Genomic DNA, 16,459 nt, shown 5'->3' on the forward strand with positions numbered 1-16,459 from the left:
CCCCTTATCACTCTGAGCTCTGGGCCTGATGTCTAAGACAATGATTTAAGGACCTTGAAGCCAGGTTCCCGGGATGCAGTCCAGTCTCCAGTGGGTATTCCCTTGCTTGACCCATAGTGTCAAATACAATCGTATACCACTGCAGTGTACTCCAGCTCACTCCTCTTTTCATGCTCGCATCCTTTAAAAATGCTGTACAATCTCCCTTCCGGGATGTGGTTCAGATTCCAAACTGGCTGCCTCCTTGAGCATTCAGAAAATAAAACTTTCATTTTTTAAGCATCTATCTCCAAAGAGGGTTTTCTCAGCTTCCCCTCCGATCTCAGCATTGGCCATGCTACTACCACTGAAACCTGGATTGTTATGTGTCGCTAGGAACAAAGGCGACCCCTGGGTATGGGGACATGTGAAACCCAGATGGCCCAGTAAGGCGGCATCAGAAGGAAGTCCCACGATTGTACCATGGGAGGACATCATGAAACGCCACCGATGTGCATCCTATCATCGTGTTAGGCACTGAGATCAGGGCCAAGACCATGAGAAGGGCTGTCTGACAAGCAGCCTTCAGGCTGTCCAGTCCACCCCAGTGGACATTTTCTTTGCTGAGGCTCTGCTGCAGCTGAGGTTTTAACTGAGCTGACAGATGGGGCAGAGTAAGGGTTCATGCAGAAGTGGCACTGGTGAACGCTGCAGATTGGCCCGGAGCCCTGCTGCAGTATCCTCTTCATGGCTCACCCAGGTCTCAGCACTGTCCCTCAAACATGAGATGAGCACAGTGTAGTGGAGCCAATGGCCGGTAGGCAGGTGTGTGTGCCGCTCGTACTGGATTCTGTGAGCAGCCAGACTCGCCACTGAGGTTGGATGGAGTAGTTTACTCCGGTAGAGTTGGTTGGGTGCCACCTGGTAGTCTAACACTGCTCTCTGTGGATATTTTAAATATCTACACAGTTCATAGGTAGCCCTGAAAAGGTGGGGAGAGGAGACTGAACAGACCGCTTAGCAGTTAAGAGAGCTTTGTGCTCTTACAGAGAAGCAGCATTCAGTTAGTTCCCAGAACTCACAACCACCTGTAACTCCAGCTCCAGCGGAACCAACGCCTCTGGCCTCTTTGGGCACCCGCATGCACGTGCCTGTGTGAACATGGATGCATGCATGTTCATCATGTGCACATGCACACACACACACACACACACACACACACACACACACACACACTCGCAGAGTTAATTAGAAATAAAAATTTTAAAAAGATAAAACAAACTTTTCTCCCTTTCAATATCCATTCTAACTCGATTTTCCCTGCATGCAGATGGGATGGGGGAGAGGCTGTGGTGAGATTTCTAATCAGTCTTGCACCACCCAGAAGGTTGGGGCTTTAAATAAAAACCCCAGCGCCCTGTCCTCATATTGTGGTATTTACTGGCCATGTGACCTTGACTGTGCCATCTCACTTCTTGGAACCACAGTATTTCCAACTGTAAATAGGGATCACGGTGCCTGCCCTGCCTTCCTTATGAAGGTGGATGGATTAAGCAGTCCTTGAAATTCTCTCTTTAAGTGAAAAGAGAAAAGAAAATAAAAAACACAAGATTGGGAAAGATGGCTCAGAGGTTGAGAGCACTGGTTGCTCTTTCCGAGGACCCGGGCTCCATTCCCAGCACCTACACGGTGGCTATAACCATTTATAGCCCTTGTTCTAGAGGATCCAACAGATACTCACATGGTACACACACATGCAAGTGAAACATTTACACACAGAAAGTAAAATAAATCTAAAAAAATTTTTTTAAAAAAAGCATTACACATAGATAATGGGTGATTATTTTTGGAATGCAGTAGTGTTTTGATAAGAATGACTTTGTTACAGAACCCACCAGCAACCTTAGATAGTAAAACTGGGGGTTCTGGAAAAGTCTAGGAGGTTTCTGGAGTTGCAGCGAACCATGCCCCAGTTTCCTGTGAGCTAGCAATAAGACAGTGGGTGGGATGGGGGTGGGGCAGGAGGCGGGGATCGGGGTAGGGGCCAGAGAGGCAGGGTGAGGGCTAGCCAGACTGGGCCACTCACTTGAAAGGGTGACCCTCATCTGTTTTCTGCACAGCTTGTAGAACGGACTTGTAGATGCGGAAGCTGATGGTGGCAGAGAGGGCAGCCAGGGCCAGGTAGGCGACGACGCTCACAACGCTGAACTGGGTCAGGGAGAAGAGCAGCAGCAGGAAGCTCCCGAACACAATCCCCGTCTGCTTGATGTCCCGCCAGTACAGAAGGTCAATAGCTGTGGAAGGGAACAGAGACACACATAGCACACGACTCTGGCAGGACCCAGGCAAGCGAGGGGTATTTTGCTGCTGCTGCGTGGGCTGCAGTCTCCCACCTGGCGTTTGGATCTCTAGAGGGCCGTGAGGAGAGAGATGGCGACACCATTTGGATTTGGAAGACTCCCCAGTGCCGAGAATAGTTCACAGATTTGCAGCCATGGCCCCAGTGGGCAAGCATATCGCGATGGTGCATCGCTATGCTTCCCCCTGATCACTCTGATTATAAGCATAACTGGATGCTTATATTTGGTCTCAACAGAGGCCGGCAGAGGCACAGATTAGCTGCCACTGAGAAGGCAGCAAGGAAGTAGACTTTGGAAAGGAGGCTGGTGCCTTTGGAAGGAAAGTAGGGGTGACCTCAGCCAATACCACATCCCCATGAACAAAATCAGTTTTTTTCCAAAATCCAGGAGATGCTGAGGTATAGGGCTGTGCAACAAGCCCTGACTTGTCTCAGGGGGCTACAAGGCAAGCAGCTCCTTCCTCCAGCCTAACGGGTCCCCAGCAACGTGACACCAGAGAGATAATGCCCTCCTTATCAAACAACTTGTACCATCACTGCAGTCCCTCGATGGCTTCAACACACAGTTGCCAGCAGTCATTTGTTTGAAAACAGAGCGAGTCCCTTTCTCTTATGACACTTCTCTGATACAAGTTGACATTTGCAGACCTGGGGGTTGCACCCAGGGCCTCTCAGGTGTGAGCAAGGCATTTAACCTAACCATTGAGCTATCTCTTAGACCTCTTTAATTTTTTATTTTATTATAATTAAAGGACTGTGCCACCAGCCCCACTGGGATTAAACTTCTGTGGTGGTTGGAATGAGAAAGGCCATCCTAAGTTGGCCTTCATACATTTGGACCCTTGGTTCCTAGTGGTGGAACTGTTTGGGGAACATTAGGAGGTGTGGCCTTCTTAGAGGAAGTGTGTCACTGGGGGCCGGTTTTGAGGTTTCAAAAGCCCACACCTTTCCCAGTGTCTCCTCCTTTGCCTCCTACTTATGGATAAGGATGTAGCCCTCAGCTACTGCTCCAGCACCATTCCTGCCTTCAGCCATGCTCCCCATTATGACAGTCATGGACAGTAACGCCCTGGAGCCATGAGCATCGTGTGAGTCTAAATGTGAAACCTATTTATGTTTCATATCTAACATGTACACATTGTGAAGGTCATTTTAGACAGGAAAGCATTTCTGTGTGGGCTACAGAGTTTCATGGTGTGGAATTTACCATTTGTAGCATATCCTGAGTTGTGTATGTTGGAGACGATCAACCTGTGCCATGCCTGCTGACGATCAAGGGCTAATGAGGTGACATGGGAACATTGTACCGCAGAGAGCTAAACCCTCCTCCCAGCAGACTTGTCTCAGGAGGCTGCAAGGGAGGAGGCTCCTTCCTCCAGCCTCACAGGTCCCCAGCAATGTGACACCGGAGAGAAAATGCCCTCCTTATCAATCGACTTGTACCATCCCTGTGGTCCCTGGATGGCTTCAACACACAGTTGTCAGCAGACAACCATTTGTTTGAAAACAGAGCGAGTCCCTTTCTCTTATGACACTTGTCTAATACAAGAAGAGGCAGAGGATATAAGAGGAAAAGCTCAAAAGCATGTTTGGGGAGGGAACACGGATTTTTATTTTCTTTTTAGAAGTAAGGTCAGGGCCCAAGTCCACACCAGAAGCCCTTACTGTGCTAAAGCCTCTTTCTACCTAATCACCTGTCACACTGATTGATTATTAGAAATAATAATAATATTTAATATTAATAGACTTTTGCCTCAAAGTCTATGTCATCATTGTCTTCATGTTTTAAATGCCAGGATGCCAGAACCAGACACATGAAAAGATTTGCTTTTCCTTTACGATGTGGAAGGGAACATAGACACCACAGCACTCACATGATCCACCTAAATAATTTTCCTTTCAGAAGAGGGCCAAAGTACAATGTTTTTAGGTGCAGAAGACCGTTGGGGAGAAATGCTCTGTGAAATCCTGCAGCCCTGAAAACAGGTGACAGAGTGGGAGAGGCCAAGATCTTCACATGGCCCGGCTCCTCTTGGCAGGCCTAGAGGCAATAGGGCCAAGGAGGCCTGGGTGGAGTCTAAACCAGCCAGGCTGAAGGGCTGAGAGTGTGGGGAGCCCCCAACAGCTCCATTCATTGAGCTAGTGCCCCACTGAGGAAGAACCAAACACCAGGCTTTGTGTTGGGAGACAGGGCCACCTGAAGTGTGAAAATGGAGGTTTTACAATTACAAATACAGTTACAAAAGAGTGACTAATCTCTTTAAGGGTTGGCAGCAAAGTATCATGGGGCAGGCACGTGGTGATAAGGACACCTTGTAAGGAAGCCTGAGTTCTCCTGGAGGACTGGGAGAGAACTGGGGGATGGTGGCTCACACAACCCTGTGGTTGGTGAAGGAGTATGAGAAGGTCTGCAAGAAAAAAAGAGATCGGATTAGCCACTTCGATTTGAATCCCCACTGAATTCGCTAAACACTTGTCAGTATAGGTTCCCCCCTAGAAAAGCCTTCTATACCTTTGGCTACCTGTTAAACAGAGCCAAGAGAGGCTGCACCCACTCTGGGGCAGTCATGGAGGAATCTGTAGGCAGAGAGGTTAACTGAGTCCACGTGTTTGGTGACCAGCCAGTTGCTCTGCCCCTTGATTTAAAATTATAAGAAGCTTCTATTTAGGTACTAAAGCAGAACCACTTCATGATTAAATTTGATACTTTCTCTCAAACAAAACAGTTTTTTCACTTTCTGATAAATGATGCCTTAATTCATGCAAAATTTATTTTGGGCCACATGATTATATTTTAAACAGATTTAACAAGTGGCTATTTAGATGGGTTGTTTTTCTTTTAGTGGAATAAAGTCCTTATCATATCTCTTGATCACTGGTTTTCTAATAAGCACAGGAATCAAGCAAAATGTTCTTTCTGCATTTTACAGGATGCAAAGGTCTAGCAGGGAAGACTGGACAGTCTCTTGAACAAACCCAACACGAGGTCAGTTCTGTCTGTGTTGCAGGAGGAGCTCTGAGTGGAGTCTGAGGTTGTGGTAGTCCTGGAGTGGATGAAGGAAAAAGTGGGGGGGGGTGCTTGATGAATTTGGGGCACAGTTTGTTATAGGCGTGGGGTGGATAAAGGGAACTTTATGCAGGATTAGAGTTAATGAGAGAGGAGACTCTGCAGGGAGAAGGGAGGAGTTACAGACGAGAGCACCACTTTAAAACCCAGTGAGAGAGAGAGGTGAGCATCACTAATAAAAAGAGGAATAATAAGACGATGCTTGTTTAAGCCCCTCGAGTCTGACACAAGATTTGGAGGTAGAGCTGCGGCCTTGGGCATGATGAGACCGGAATCACAGAAAAATATGACAATCGTACGCAAAGCTAATTGTTTTTTAAAAGCTTGAAAGTTTAATGCTCTTTTACGGTTCTGTCACAGTGGCCTCAGGTTAACATGGCATTTGATGTCATATATGCAGAGTTATTCAGGTGTCTGTCTACACACAGCGGGTAGTTGGAAACTTGATAAGCTGGCAGAACTGAAATTTGATAAATAGAATAGATCATTTGACATAGAGTGCATTGGGAATAGAACAAAACAGTTGAGGGCCTGGGAGTGGTGGAAATCTCTGAGAAGTAGGAGGCTAAGGAACTCAAAAGGATGAAGCAATATGGCAGAAGTGCGGCTACAAAGAGTCCTGGGGACTGGAAGAGGTAGACAGCACTGTAGATCTCAGTGTCTGTGAAGACAGAAGCTTCTGGGCATTCCCTGGGAACTAGGGAAGATCCATGAAGGGAGTGAGGACTGGGAAAAAGCTTCTGGGTCTGGAGACTAGAAGGTCGTGTGGTGCTGTGAAGGGGTCTGGGCAGGAGCAGCCGGGCAGAGTAGTAAGGGGCTAGGGAAGTGGAAATCCAGACGAACAGAGAGCATGGCCTTCCAAGCAGTGGGGGCCATGTGCACTGCTCAGCCTTCTGATTGAGAAAGAGCTGGGATTCTAGTAAAATGGATGGGCAAAGAAACAACAGGTGGTGGAACAAGGACTCAGGGAAGATGGGATGAATTAGGCATCACCTTTCTTCTCAAGGAAAGAAAGGGACAAGAGACTTTTGGAAAAGAAGCAGAAACTTTAAATGTGTTCTACATGTGGCTGACATGATATTTCCATTGGATGGTTCTGCTATATAGCAAGGACTCCAAAAGGGATGAATGAAAAGATTGACAAAGGGTAGAGGGCAAGGACTCTGGTTGATGCGGGCAACAGGGTTCCATTTGAGATGCTATGGTCAGAAGCTACAGGGCTGACCCTGTCTGTCATACAGTACACAGGGAGGACACTGAAACTTAGGGGTCAGAATTGAACGTGGTCATAGCTGGGGTCCAGGCTTACAGCTGGAGACAGGTGAACTGGGAGAGTAGCAGTGGCCATGTAAGGCCAGAGTGGGGCCAATGGTTCTGTGTTTGGAGGATGGCGGAGATGATGGGTGGGTGGCGATGAAGCTGAATCTCAGAAGAGAACACCTGTGCTCTATTTTCCAAATGCCAACTTTGCAGATTTGATTTTTGAGGGGAATGATCTGAATTTCTTAGCAAGCTTCATAGTATCTGCTATGGCTTTAATATAGCTTTTTCCCCCTGAGATTCACTTTAGAACTGAATCCCCATTGTGAAGTTTAAGAGGGTAAAAACCTTAATCCAACTACAGGATTTAGAAGTGGAGGAATAGAGAAGGGATTAGGATAAAATTAAATAAGCCCTCAAAGGGGAGCCACCAGTGGCTTTATGAGACAGGAGAGACCAAGACACACATGCACCAGTATGTCTCCTTTCTCATCGCTGACACCCTTGTAGCACCTCAGGGCTCTGCCAGCAAGAAGGCCATTGGTAGGTCAACTGTGACCTGTAGAATTGTATGCGCACACAAGCTTTCCTTTACAAGTTACCGGGACCGTGCTCCTGGGTTATGAACAGCACAAAGGAGAGTATGCCACAGTGGGTCCAGATTTGTTGGTCCTTGAATAAAGTTCCCCTAGCAATCCTACAACTGCAGTGACCTCAAGTTCCTTGGGTACAGCAAAGCAGAGATAGTTTCCCTCTTTTAATATTCGCGTGCAGAAAAATGGATGGGGGAGTTAAACAGTGGAGCACACATTCTCTGAGCATGCTCACAAGGACAGGGACGTGACTACGTCACTTTGACAATTCTAATAATTAAGGCTACTTTACTGAAAACCAGGAGGCAACACACTGGATTTGAAAGGACGACTCAGTGGGTTCTGTCGTCAGTTTGATAAAGGGCTAGGTTTGGTAGTCACATCTTCTGCCTTATACCACAGGCATGGTGGTGCACAGCCACCGGGGACTAAGAACCAATGCTGTCAAAGACGAAACAAAAGATCTGAAGAATCTCAATATCAAACATCAAACCGGTGAGCCAATACCTTCTAGAATCTCACGAAAATCAAACCAAACCAAAACCTGGAAAGACAGTGAGAGTAGCGTTCCATGATTACAATGATGGGAACTTAAACTCTATGTCAGTTTTTCTTGAGAGGAAGCCCTTTACTGTGGTCTAAATACTTTTGGCTTGGAAATATTTTAGATGCACACAGTTTTATGATCCCAGTAGTGGCTGTGGTATTCAGAAAGTTTATTAAAAATGTATAAGCAAAGAAAACAGTAGTGCAACCATCCATATTTTATTTATAAAGCAGAATGTGGCATAAGTAAATATAAAGTGGCAATAAATTAAACAATTGCCTGCACCATTGATCCATTTCTGTAGCCAAGGCTGACCTTGAACTCACTAAGTAGGCAAGGCTGGCCTTGGATGCCTGCTCCTCCTGCCGCTGCCTCCCAGTGCATACACTATCATCCCCAGCTGCCACCCCAGTCCAGAAAAGATCATGGGCACCATTGAATCACAAGCCAATGCTACTTTATATAAGGCCAACTAGAAGTGTGAGAAAGAAACATTGTAGAAGCATCAGTATTTCAAACAGAATCACTAACAAAAATCTGATATTGATGGTTACCAACTTCCTCATGAGAGCTGGCGGAAGGCTACACAAGCCTAGGTTCCCTCCAAGCCAGTGTTCAAAGAAATGATGGGAGAGCCAGTTTCTGACTAATGTTCATTAGGCCAGCAATACATTACCATTGAGTGTGGCACAGAGACACTAAATAACTTTCCCCCTCAATCCCTCCACTTCACTTTAAACAGGAGAATCGTAATAGAAGTGTGGCTGAGTACTTAACACTCAAACTCAGACCTTCAAAGGTGACGCCTTTTAGTGGAATAAACAGTGAATTTCACACAGTGGAACTCCAGGAGCCCCTAGCCCAGCTGGGAAGCTGCTGGCAGAACTCCTGATACTTTTCTTCATTCCACCTAAGCAAAGCCAAGCTAGCTGTCAAGAAAAAATGCCAACACATTTCTAGATGTTTCAGTAACCCTGTGGATGATCTGAGAGGGAAGGTATGGGAAACTCAGCACTTCCTACACACGGTCAAAGGGCCCAGTATTTAATCCACTCTAAATGGACTTTGGAGGAACAATGGAAAATAAAGGCTTTCATTGTCAAAGCCACAGCCAACAGCAATGTCTGGTACCTTTCTTCCGTGGATGAAGACAGCTATGGTATGATTCCCACTTGCTGCTTCTTGGCTTGGGAGGAAGGAACTACTAGACGTTTAAGAAGGCCCTACCATTTCCCCGAGGGTGATCCTGACTCTTGTCTGCCAGCTGGAATCAATACTTCCTGTCTCACCTTCCTATGGGGGGAGCTTGATCCAGGACAACTAGGTCCAGGGTCTCCATTAAGGGACCTGGCCAGAAAGTGAAGCCCTGTGGGATGCACACATCAAAACAAGCCAGCCAGCGTCACTTCCTTCTATATCTTCAGTCAAGTCAAGGCCTCACTGACAAGAGTCTCCCGCAAACTGTGATACGGGAGGCGAAGACTGCGTGAAGGAAGCATGGTGGCTGAGGCGGTAGGAGGAGGCTCCAAGGTTCAGAGTATTGAGTGTCTTTCGACTTTTTGACTAGATCAAAATGTAAAACTTTGTTCATCCGGTATGTTGCTCATCAACCACAATTAGTCACAAGATCTTAAAGCTATTCCACCAGAAAGACAGCAGAAACTATTCCTTGAACTAAAACTAAAAAGTATGAAGAGGGATTATTTCTCATCATATTTGGTCCCATTTGTTAAATTACTGTGCTCATATTTTACCTCTCTCCTTCAAGAATCTATTTACCAAACTACAGAGCCGTAACCCTCGAATCTGGTGATAGCTGACACTTGATTGATGCTAGCTGTTGCCTAGTCAGATAATATCTTTATTTATTTTGTTTATTTTGATATATGCTATTACTTTGGTTGGCCTAGAATTCGCTATGGAGCCATGGTAGCCTCAAAGTCATGGACCTTCTCCTGCCTCCATTCTGAGTGCTAGGATTGTAGGTGTGAGCCATGGTGTTGGGCCCAGAATACATGTTTTAGAGAATCATTAGCATCAAGTTTTCAGCCTTGTTTTGGGAGTTGAATTAGAAGGAAGCCATGTTTTCCAAAATGGCTGCTGGAGTTTCAAAGTAGCTTCAAGAAGAATGGTATGAAAGTCCAGGTGGGGGGCAAAGGCATGCGTCCTGGAGGCTGGGAGAGGGGGAATTGTGGTTCATGCGTGCGTGCACATGTGTGTGTGTGTGTGTGTGTATGTGTGTGTGTGTGTATGTGTGTGTGTGTGTGTGTGTGTAGTGTGTGTAACTCTTTTTCAAGGGGACGATATCCTGGAAACCATACACTCAAGGTCTTATGCTTTTTTTTTCCTTGCTGGGTTCTGTGGATTTTAAAACTTAATATTATAAACTAATTTAAAACATTACTCCACACTTGTGTACCAAGAAAGACGTTCTAAAAATAAAGAAGGCCCGATACCAGGCCCTCTATTATATACACTCTTCATGCCTCAGGCATAGCACAGGGCTGCCATTTTTAATGGAGTAAGCAGTAACTGAGGAAAATCTGAGAACTAGAACAGACAAGAAGACAAAGAGATCAGCATTTCTGTCAAAAAATCTTATCCATTTAAAATAATTATTTTAAAAATAGATATTGTAGGAAGTCCATCTGGGAAGCTTAAACTGAAACATGATTTTAAAAGATTCTAACTTGTAAATATTTATCATGGTATTATTCATAATTCTAGGAATAGCTCGTGCTGTAAAAGAACATATATCTGAAGTTCCTAATTCTTTCAGTCCCATGTCAGTTTCTTACGTCAAATCATTTTAAATTGTTTTTGAGCTGGGCATGGTGGCATACACCTTTGATCCAAGCACTCAGGAAGCGGATGGATATGTGAGTTGGAGGCCATCTTGATCTGAAAAGCAAGTTCTAGGACAGACAGGGCTACACAGAGAAACCCTATCTCAGACAAAAAATATTTTTGAGATCTCTATATTTCATTTTATAAACCCCCTTTTCTCTGTATGCCTAGCCTTTACTTCATGTTTACGATGTACATACCTGGAGGCATTTGCAGAGGCAGCTAGACAGCTACATTAGACAATACGCAGCAAGCATTCACACTGATTAACTCTGGGAGGTAGGAATTGGGGGATTTGTGGCTTTTATTGAAGTCTTTTGGCAAAAGTAAAAATTCATAGTGTACATGCATCTCTGTCAAAGAAAGAAACAAGAGCCATTTCTGTCTCAAACCCTACCTCCTTACAAAGTTTCTCTTGACAATGATGGGATACTGTAAAAAAGAGAACATCTGTTTTTCAGTGGATCCGACTGCCTGGATAATACACATTTGAAATATTATCTGAGTACCTAGAGTTTTCCTTTACTAAGGAGCGTCTCAGCGCCAACCCAGCAGTGCCCATGGGATCTCATTAGAAGCTGCCCCAGGGAGGAGTTTGCTGTACAGAGCTGTGCTGTAGTATTTGGCACATGCTAATAATGAGTCTAAGTACAAAGCCGCCTTCAGACCGGCCTGCCTCTATATGTAAATGCAAAACTGTCTCCTATTGATGTGTGGGTGCTTACATGTGCACAGGTGCCTGCATGTGTGTCCTGGTGTGGAGGCTGGAGCGCAATCTCTGGTCTTGCTCCTTTGGCACCGGCCATCTCATTTTTTTGAGACAAGGTCTTTCACTGGGAACTGCAGTTCATTGAGTAGGTTGGTCTGGCTGGCCAGTAATCTTTGGGGACCCGCTTGTCTCCACCTCCCCAACGCTGCAGTTACGAGATGACACTGAGCTTTTTAACATAACTTGGGAGATCATTCTTGCTTATGCTCATGCTTACGGCGGCAGCAAACACCTTATCAGTTATTTCTCCAGCCTTTAAATGCAATTTAAAGAAATGACTTTCAGTTTCTGTGGCTACAATATGTGTCTGCCTGTATTGTGGGATGCTTGGGTCTTTAATAAAGGTTTTGGCTACCAACATTTAGATCGGACAATCCTGAAGCATTTCCATAGAGCAATGTAGGCCACCCCAGAGCATTCAAAATGACTTCACTTTGAAAGAATAACTAAATACGTCATTTAAAAGGTTGCATGTTGGTGGAGCCATCGCACAACAAAGGAGGTGAGCCTTTGCACCAAGGCACATAACAGATCGCCAAAACACACGCCACTACAGATGCTACCCATTCGATTTGTTGAACACAGTGAAGTCTAGAGCAGGGAGATGGGCAGGGGTCTTCAGAATGCAGGCAGATTCCACGGGCGAGTGTTACTCGTTAGTCTCTGTCTCCCTGGCATGGGATCATTGGGATTTAAGCCATGTGGTTAAATACCAATATAAGGCAAATTACTGATCCTCTCAGTCTTAAGGCCTGAATTCCCTGCCCAACACAAAGAGAGGAGTGTCACGGAGGCTTAGGACCAAGAGGTACAGCCACTGACAAGTTGCTAACATTTATAAGTATTTAGAAGGGTCCATCTGTGATGGTGGGGACAATGATATGAGCGGAGCATGGGCCCTGTGTGACTGCTGGATGTCGCTCTGTCTGTGAGGAAGGGCCCATGTGAACATATCTCAGCGAGGTGGACGGCAGCTCACCTTCTGCCACTCAGCATCCGTGAGGGGGTGGTGAGTGTTGGGAGGTGAAGTGCTTGGATGACAGACAGAGAGAGCCCCATTAATATTGAATTTACTGCTTCTCATGGGATCCTGGGTAAGCTTGATTTAACTTCTTAGAGTCTCCCACTGTCCAAGAGTCAACCAGAAATCTGAAGGAGGATGCTAGGCAAAATGGAAACGTGTGCCTATGAGGAGCGATCACCATTAGACAGGCAGCTCGTCTGTAGATAAATCAGGGAGGAAAGCATGCTCTACCTCAGAGGCAGATGGCAGAACAGTGGGAAGCATGGCTCGGGGCTGTTGCCAGCTGTGCACCTGACAGAAGCCTCATCTATCACCTCCAAGATGAAAATGTGAAAACCCTCACACCCAGGGCTTGAGATGATCTGACCAAATCAGTAAAACAGCCTCATAAACATCGAGATTGTTGGAAATTATAAGATTAGCTCTGTTAGGATACTGAACCTAAATCCTGTAAATTTTAGATTTTTAAATTTTTTGTTTGTTTTTATTTTGTTTTGTGTTTTGAGATAGGGTCTCACGGGCTAGCCTTGACCTCACTGTGTGAGCATAGCTTCCTTGAACCCCTGTCTCTATATATCCTAATGCTGGGATGGCAATGTCTGACGTAGTCTCTTTCTGTAAGCACTGTTGCTGTTTGTGACACAGTCCAGGGCGAGCTTTACACTATTGTCTTCGTGCTTCTATCTCTTCACTGATGACATTATAGGCGTGAGCTGCCATTCATGACTGTCTTTCACTGCCATCATATATGCCATACACAGACAGACAGACAGACATACACACACACACACACAACTCATGCACTCTAGTTTTATAATACTTTTCAGTGAAATAATTCAGTAGTGTAATTCATAGATGAAAATTATTGTAAGGATACAGAGGGAAATTGTAATGATGCAGAGGAAGCCTTAAAGATCATGTGTTTCCTGTCTAGGCAAAGCTTCTCTCAACATTTCCAGAGGATATCTGGACATTTTCAGCAGTGTCTACTCTCTTCTACCCATAGTGGCAGCCACTCCTAGGTCACACCCATGCCGTTTGTATACTGAGTTCTGCTGGCCTAAGAGTTGGGCACACTAAGAATTACAGTACACCAGTGGCTTCAACCCCACATACATATTATGCTCAGCTCTAGGGGAGGGGCCCAGCATCCTTTGTGAAGTGTCTTGGTGCAGCTGGGGATTAGAAGAATTTGCTTTAAATGATAGGGGACTGGAGTGAAGATGTGTTTAGAATCTACTGTGGCTTAGTCTATGATGATAGTTCCCACAGGGGGACCCGACAAAGGAGTAATTCATTCTTAGCGCCACGGCTGTTTGGTGTCGCTGAACTCTCTATCTAGCCATTAGTCAATTTTCAAGTTAATGGCTTTGTTCTATTTGAGGAAAGGAAATCAATGAATCTAATGACAATCAAAGGTCACTGGGAATAAAGACTCTTCGGTAACTCAGAATTAATCTCCACGAGTAGCTGTATGGTTGGAAAGAGACACAATTGCCTTCAGAGGGCAAGTTATTGGATTTTATGCCGATTCCTGATTATTAAAAAATCCATTTTAAAATTTAAAGTAAGCCCTTTAATTTAAATGCAAAACCCTTAGGGCTGTGCTGCTATAACATTCTCTACAAATAAAACACACCGCCTGCCATCTTTCCACGTCTACCTCTGTTAAAAATAGAAGACACTCGGAGTCAAACCCTAATTACCAGTCTTCCCATCCATCTACACTTGGTATCCTATGGCGGCACAGTTGTAGAGTGTGTGCATCCAGCTGATGGGTCTAAGCACATGCTCCCCGAAGGAAATGACACAATGCATCTTCACAGCCCCTGCTCCTGTTCAATGTGTGCTATTCCATGTGGCTGCCATCATTTTCTGAAATTGCACCCCCTGACTGCGTATTTCTTATTTATTGGCGTTTAAATTTATGGCCCACCTATTTCCTTTTGACAGTCATATTTCTAATAGCCCCACATGATTTGAAGTAGACTACTGTATTTCATGCCACCGACATCCAGTTCAACAAACAAGAGCCAAGCTACCGTGCATTTAATTCTGAGATTTGCGTTTTTGTCTTTTCTGAAGAAAAAAGAAAAGAAAAAACCCTACACAACTATTAAAGATGAAAGGAACATTTTTTTTCCGACTAAAAGAAGAAGAAGAAGAAAAGAGAAACGAAGAAAGAAGGAAGGTATAAAAAGCCACCACTCTTGAGTACTCTTGGTCCCCAAGGATGCTGCAAACGCCTGCAGGTTCCATCAACGTGCCTTCTTCAGGACCGTATTTGTTAAATAGCAAAAGGCATTGGATCTGACCAACCCCTGACTTCACCCCATACAACTTATTCTAGTAAATTCTCCCTCCTTCTCATGCATGGTGAGCAAGGTGAAGGAGAAAATCTTAATGTAACAAAGGAGAGACCGATGTGTGAGACAGGAGGCTGAATAAAAATGGCTGAAAAGCAAGCAAGGCTGGAGGGCGGCCACACCCAGTGCTAATATGGACCGTTTCTAAACAGATCTGTTAGACCCCAGGGCAGCTGCCACCGCTTTGTTACTCCCCTCCATTTATTTCACTGAAAGCCATTGTTAATAAATAAATGGTATAGGATATTCCAATGACAGTCGCAAACACAGAAATATTTCAAAGTGATCCACCCTAATAAGTGGCTACGCCATCACAGTTTCAGGATTTGGAGAGCTAGTCTGCATTTCCAGCTTCCTTTGTGTGAGCACAAATAACGAGCCTGGAATGGGTGTGTCCCTCCTCAGGATGCCCTCTCGGTTAATGGCTCTGATCTCAACCTTTGGGCAGAAATAAATGCACTGGGATACAGAAAAAATAAGGAGGCACTTTAGCTCCGCGGCTGAGAGATTAAACAAGTCCTGAATGATCAGGCCAGGAAAGCTCCCGGAGGAGGCAAATGATGCATTATTTACAATACCACAATACACAAGAAAACAAAGGGGTGAACTGGGAGGGGGTAAAGGCGGGGGGGGGGGCAAATACCATACATGTCGATTTTGCAAGAACAGGTTTACTCCCCCCCCCCCCCCCCCCGCAGAAAGCTCCTGGGTGTAAAGCATGCATAGGTCCCACAGGTGAAATGATGCACAATGGCCGTGTCCACATCGCGGTTCCGCGTGCGCCGCAGGCATGCACTACCGAAATAAAGAGAATACCCTGACTTTTCCAGTTGCTCCACACACAGTCCATCTTGGTGGAATCGGCAGTGGCCTGCATGGTGCGGGCTTGGCGGGCTCGCCGTGGCTCTCCTCCAGGCGCTGAGCTTGCACTCTGCGTCGCTGCCCGGCTGCGGCGGCGGTGGGCTCTGGTGGCCGCGCGGCTGCAGACTGAAGCTGCCCCGGGCGCGCGCGCAAGGGGCGGGCGGGCACGAGCGCCGCAGAGCGCGACAGCGAATCAGCGCGGTCCCGGAACCGCCGGCGCGCGCGCGCTGCTGCTGCTGCGGCTGCTCAAGCGGACCGCGGCGCGGGCTGGGCAGCCTTGAGAGGGCTGCCCCCAGGATGGTAGAGCAGGCGAAGAGGCGCGAGCACAGGCTAGGTGTGGGGGCGGATGGCGGAAGGAGGGGAGAAGGGAGGAAGCAAAGGAACGCCTGCGTGGAGATGGCAGCTAAGGAGACCAGGGCTATTCCTAACCAGTGTGATGCATATTCTAGAAATTTCTTAGAAACATGAAACCTGTTGGCCAAGACGTGTGACGGTACAGATGCCAAGCTTACTGCATAATGCCCACTAGTCCTCACTGTTAGCTCGCCTCTGCTGTCCCCAATTCTAAAAATGTTGGCCACAGATTGCTGCCCGAGTCTTCCAAAGGAATGGCAAATTCTTTTTGTTTGGAATATTGCACAATTATCTAAAACCTTGTGACTAAGATTGTGGCTACCATCCTGCTATTGTCCAAGCAACGATCACTGGGTAGAATCTTACTGTAGTCCCAAAGGACTGTAATTCTCCACTACTTGTAGACTGAATGAATGAATATTAGAATGTGGGG

At 46.0% G+C, this 16,459-nt stretch overlaps 1 protein-coding gene across 2 annotated transcripts in view; it reads right to left on the bottom strand.

Moving 5' to 3' along the window:
* Positions 1–16,459, bottom strand: part of Rtn1 (reticulon 1) — a 220,204-nt gene that overhangs the window by 12,957 nt on the left and 190,788 nt on the right. The window contains exons 1-2 of one of the 2 annotated variants that reach the window (XM_008764690.4): positions 15,628–16,107; positions 2,066–2,273 (exon numbers count right to left, since the gene is read on the bottom strand). In XM_008764690.4, the coding sequence (XP_008762912.1) occupies positions 2,066–2,273; positions 15,628–15,688 (269 nt within the window). In that variant the 5' untranslated portion in view covers positions 15,689–16,107. Of the gene's footprint in view, positions 1–2,065; positions 2,274–15,627; positions 16,108–16,459 lie in introns of those variants that run through there. The other variant, NM_053865.2, reaches the window with a different exon arrangement.

Source organism: Rattus norvegicus, chromosome 6 (genome assembly GCF_036323735.1).
Source record: "Rattus norvegicus strain BN/NHsdMcwi chromosome 6, GRCr8, whole genome shotgun sequence".
Classification (NCBI taxonomy): Eukaryota; Metazoa; Chordata; class Mammalia; order Rodentia; family Muridae; genus Rattus; species Rattus norvegicus.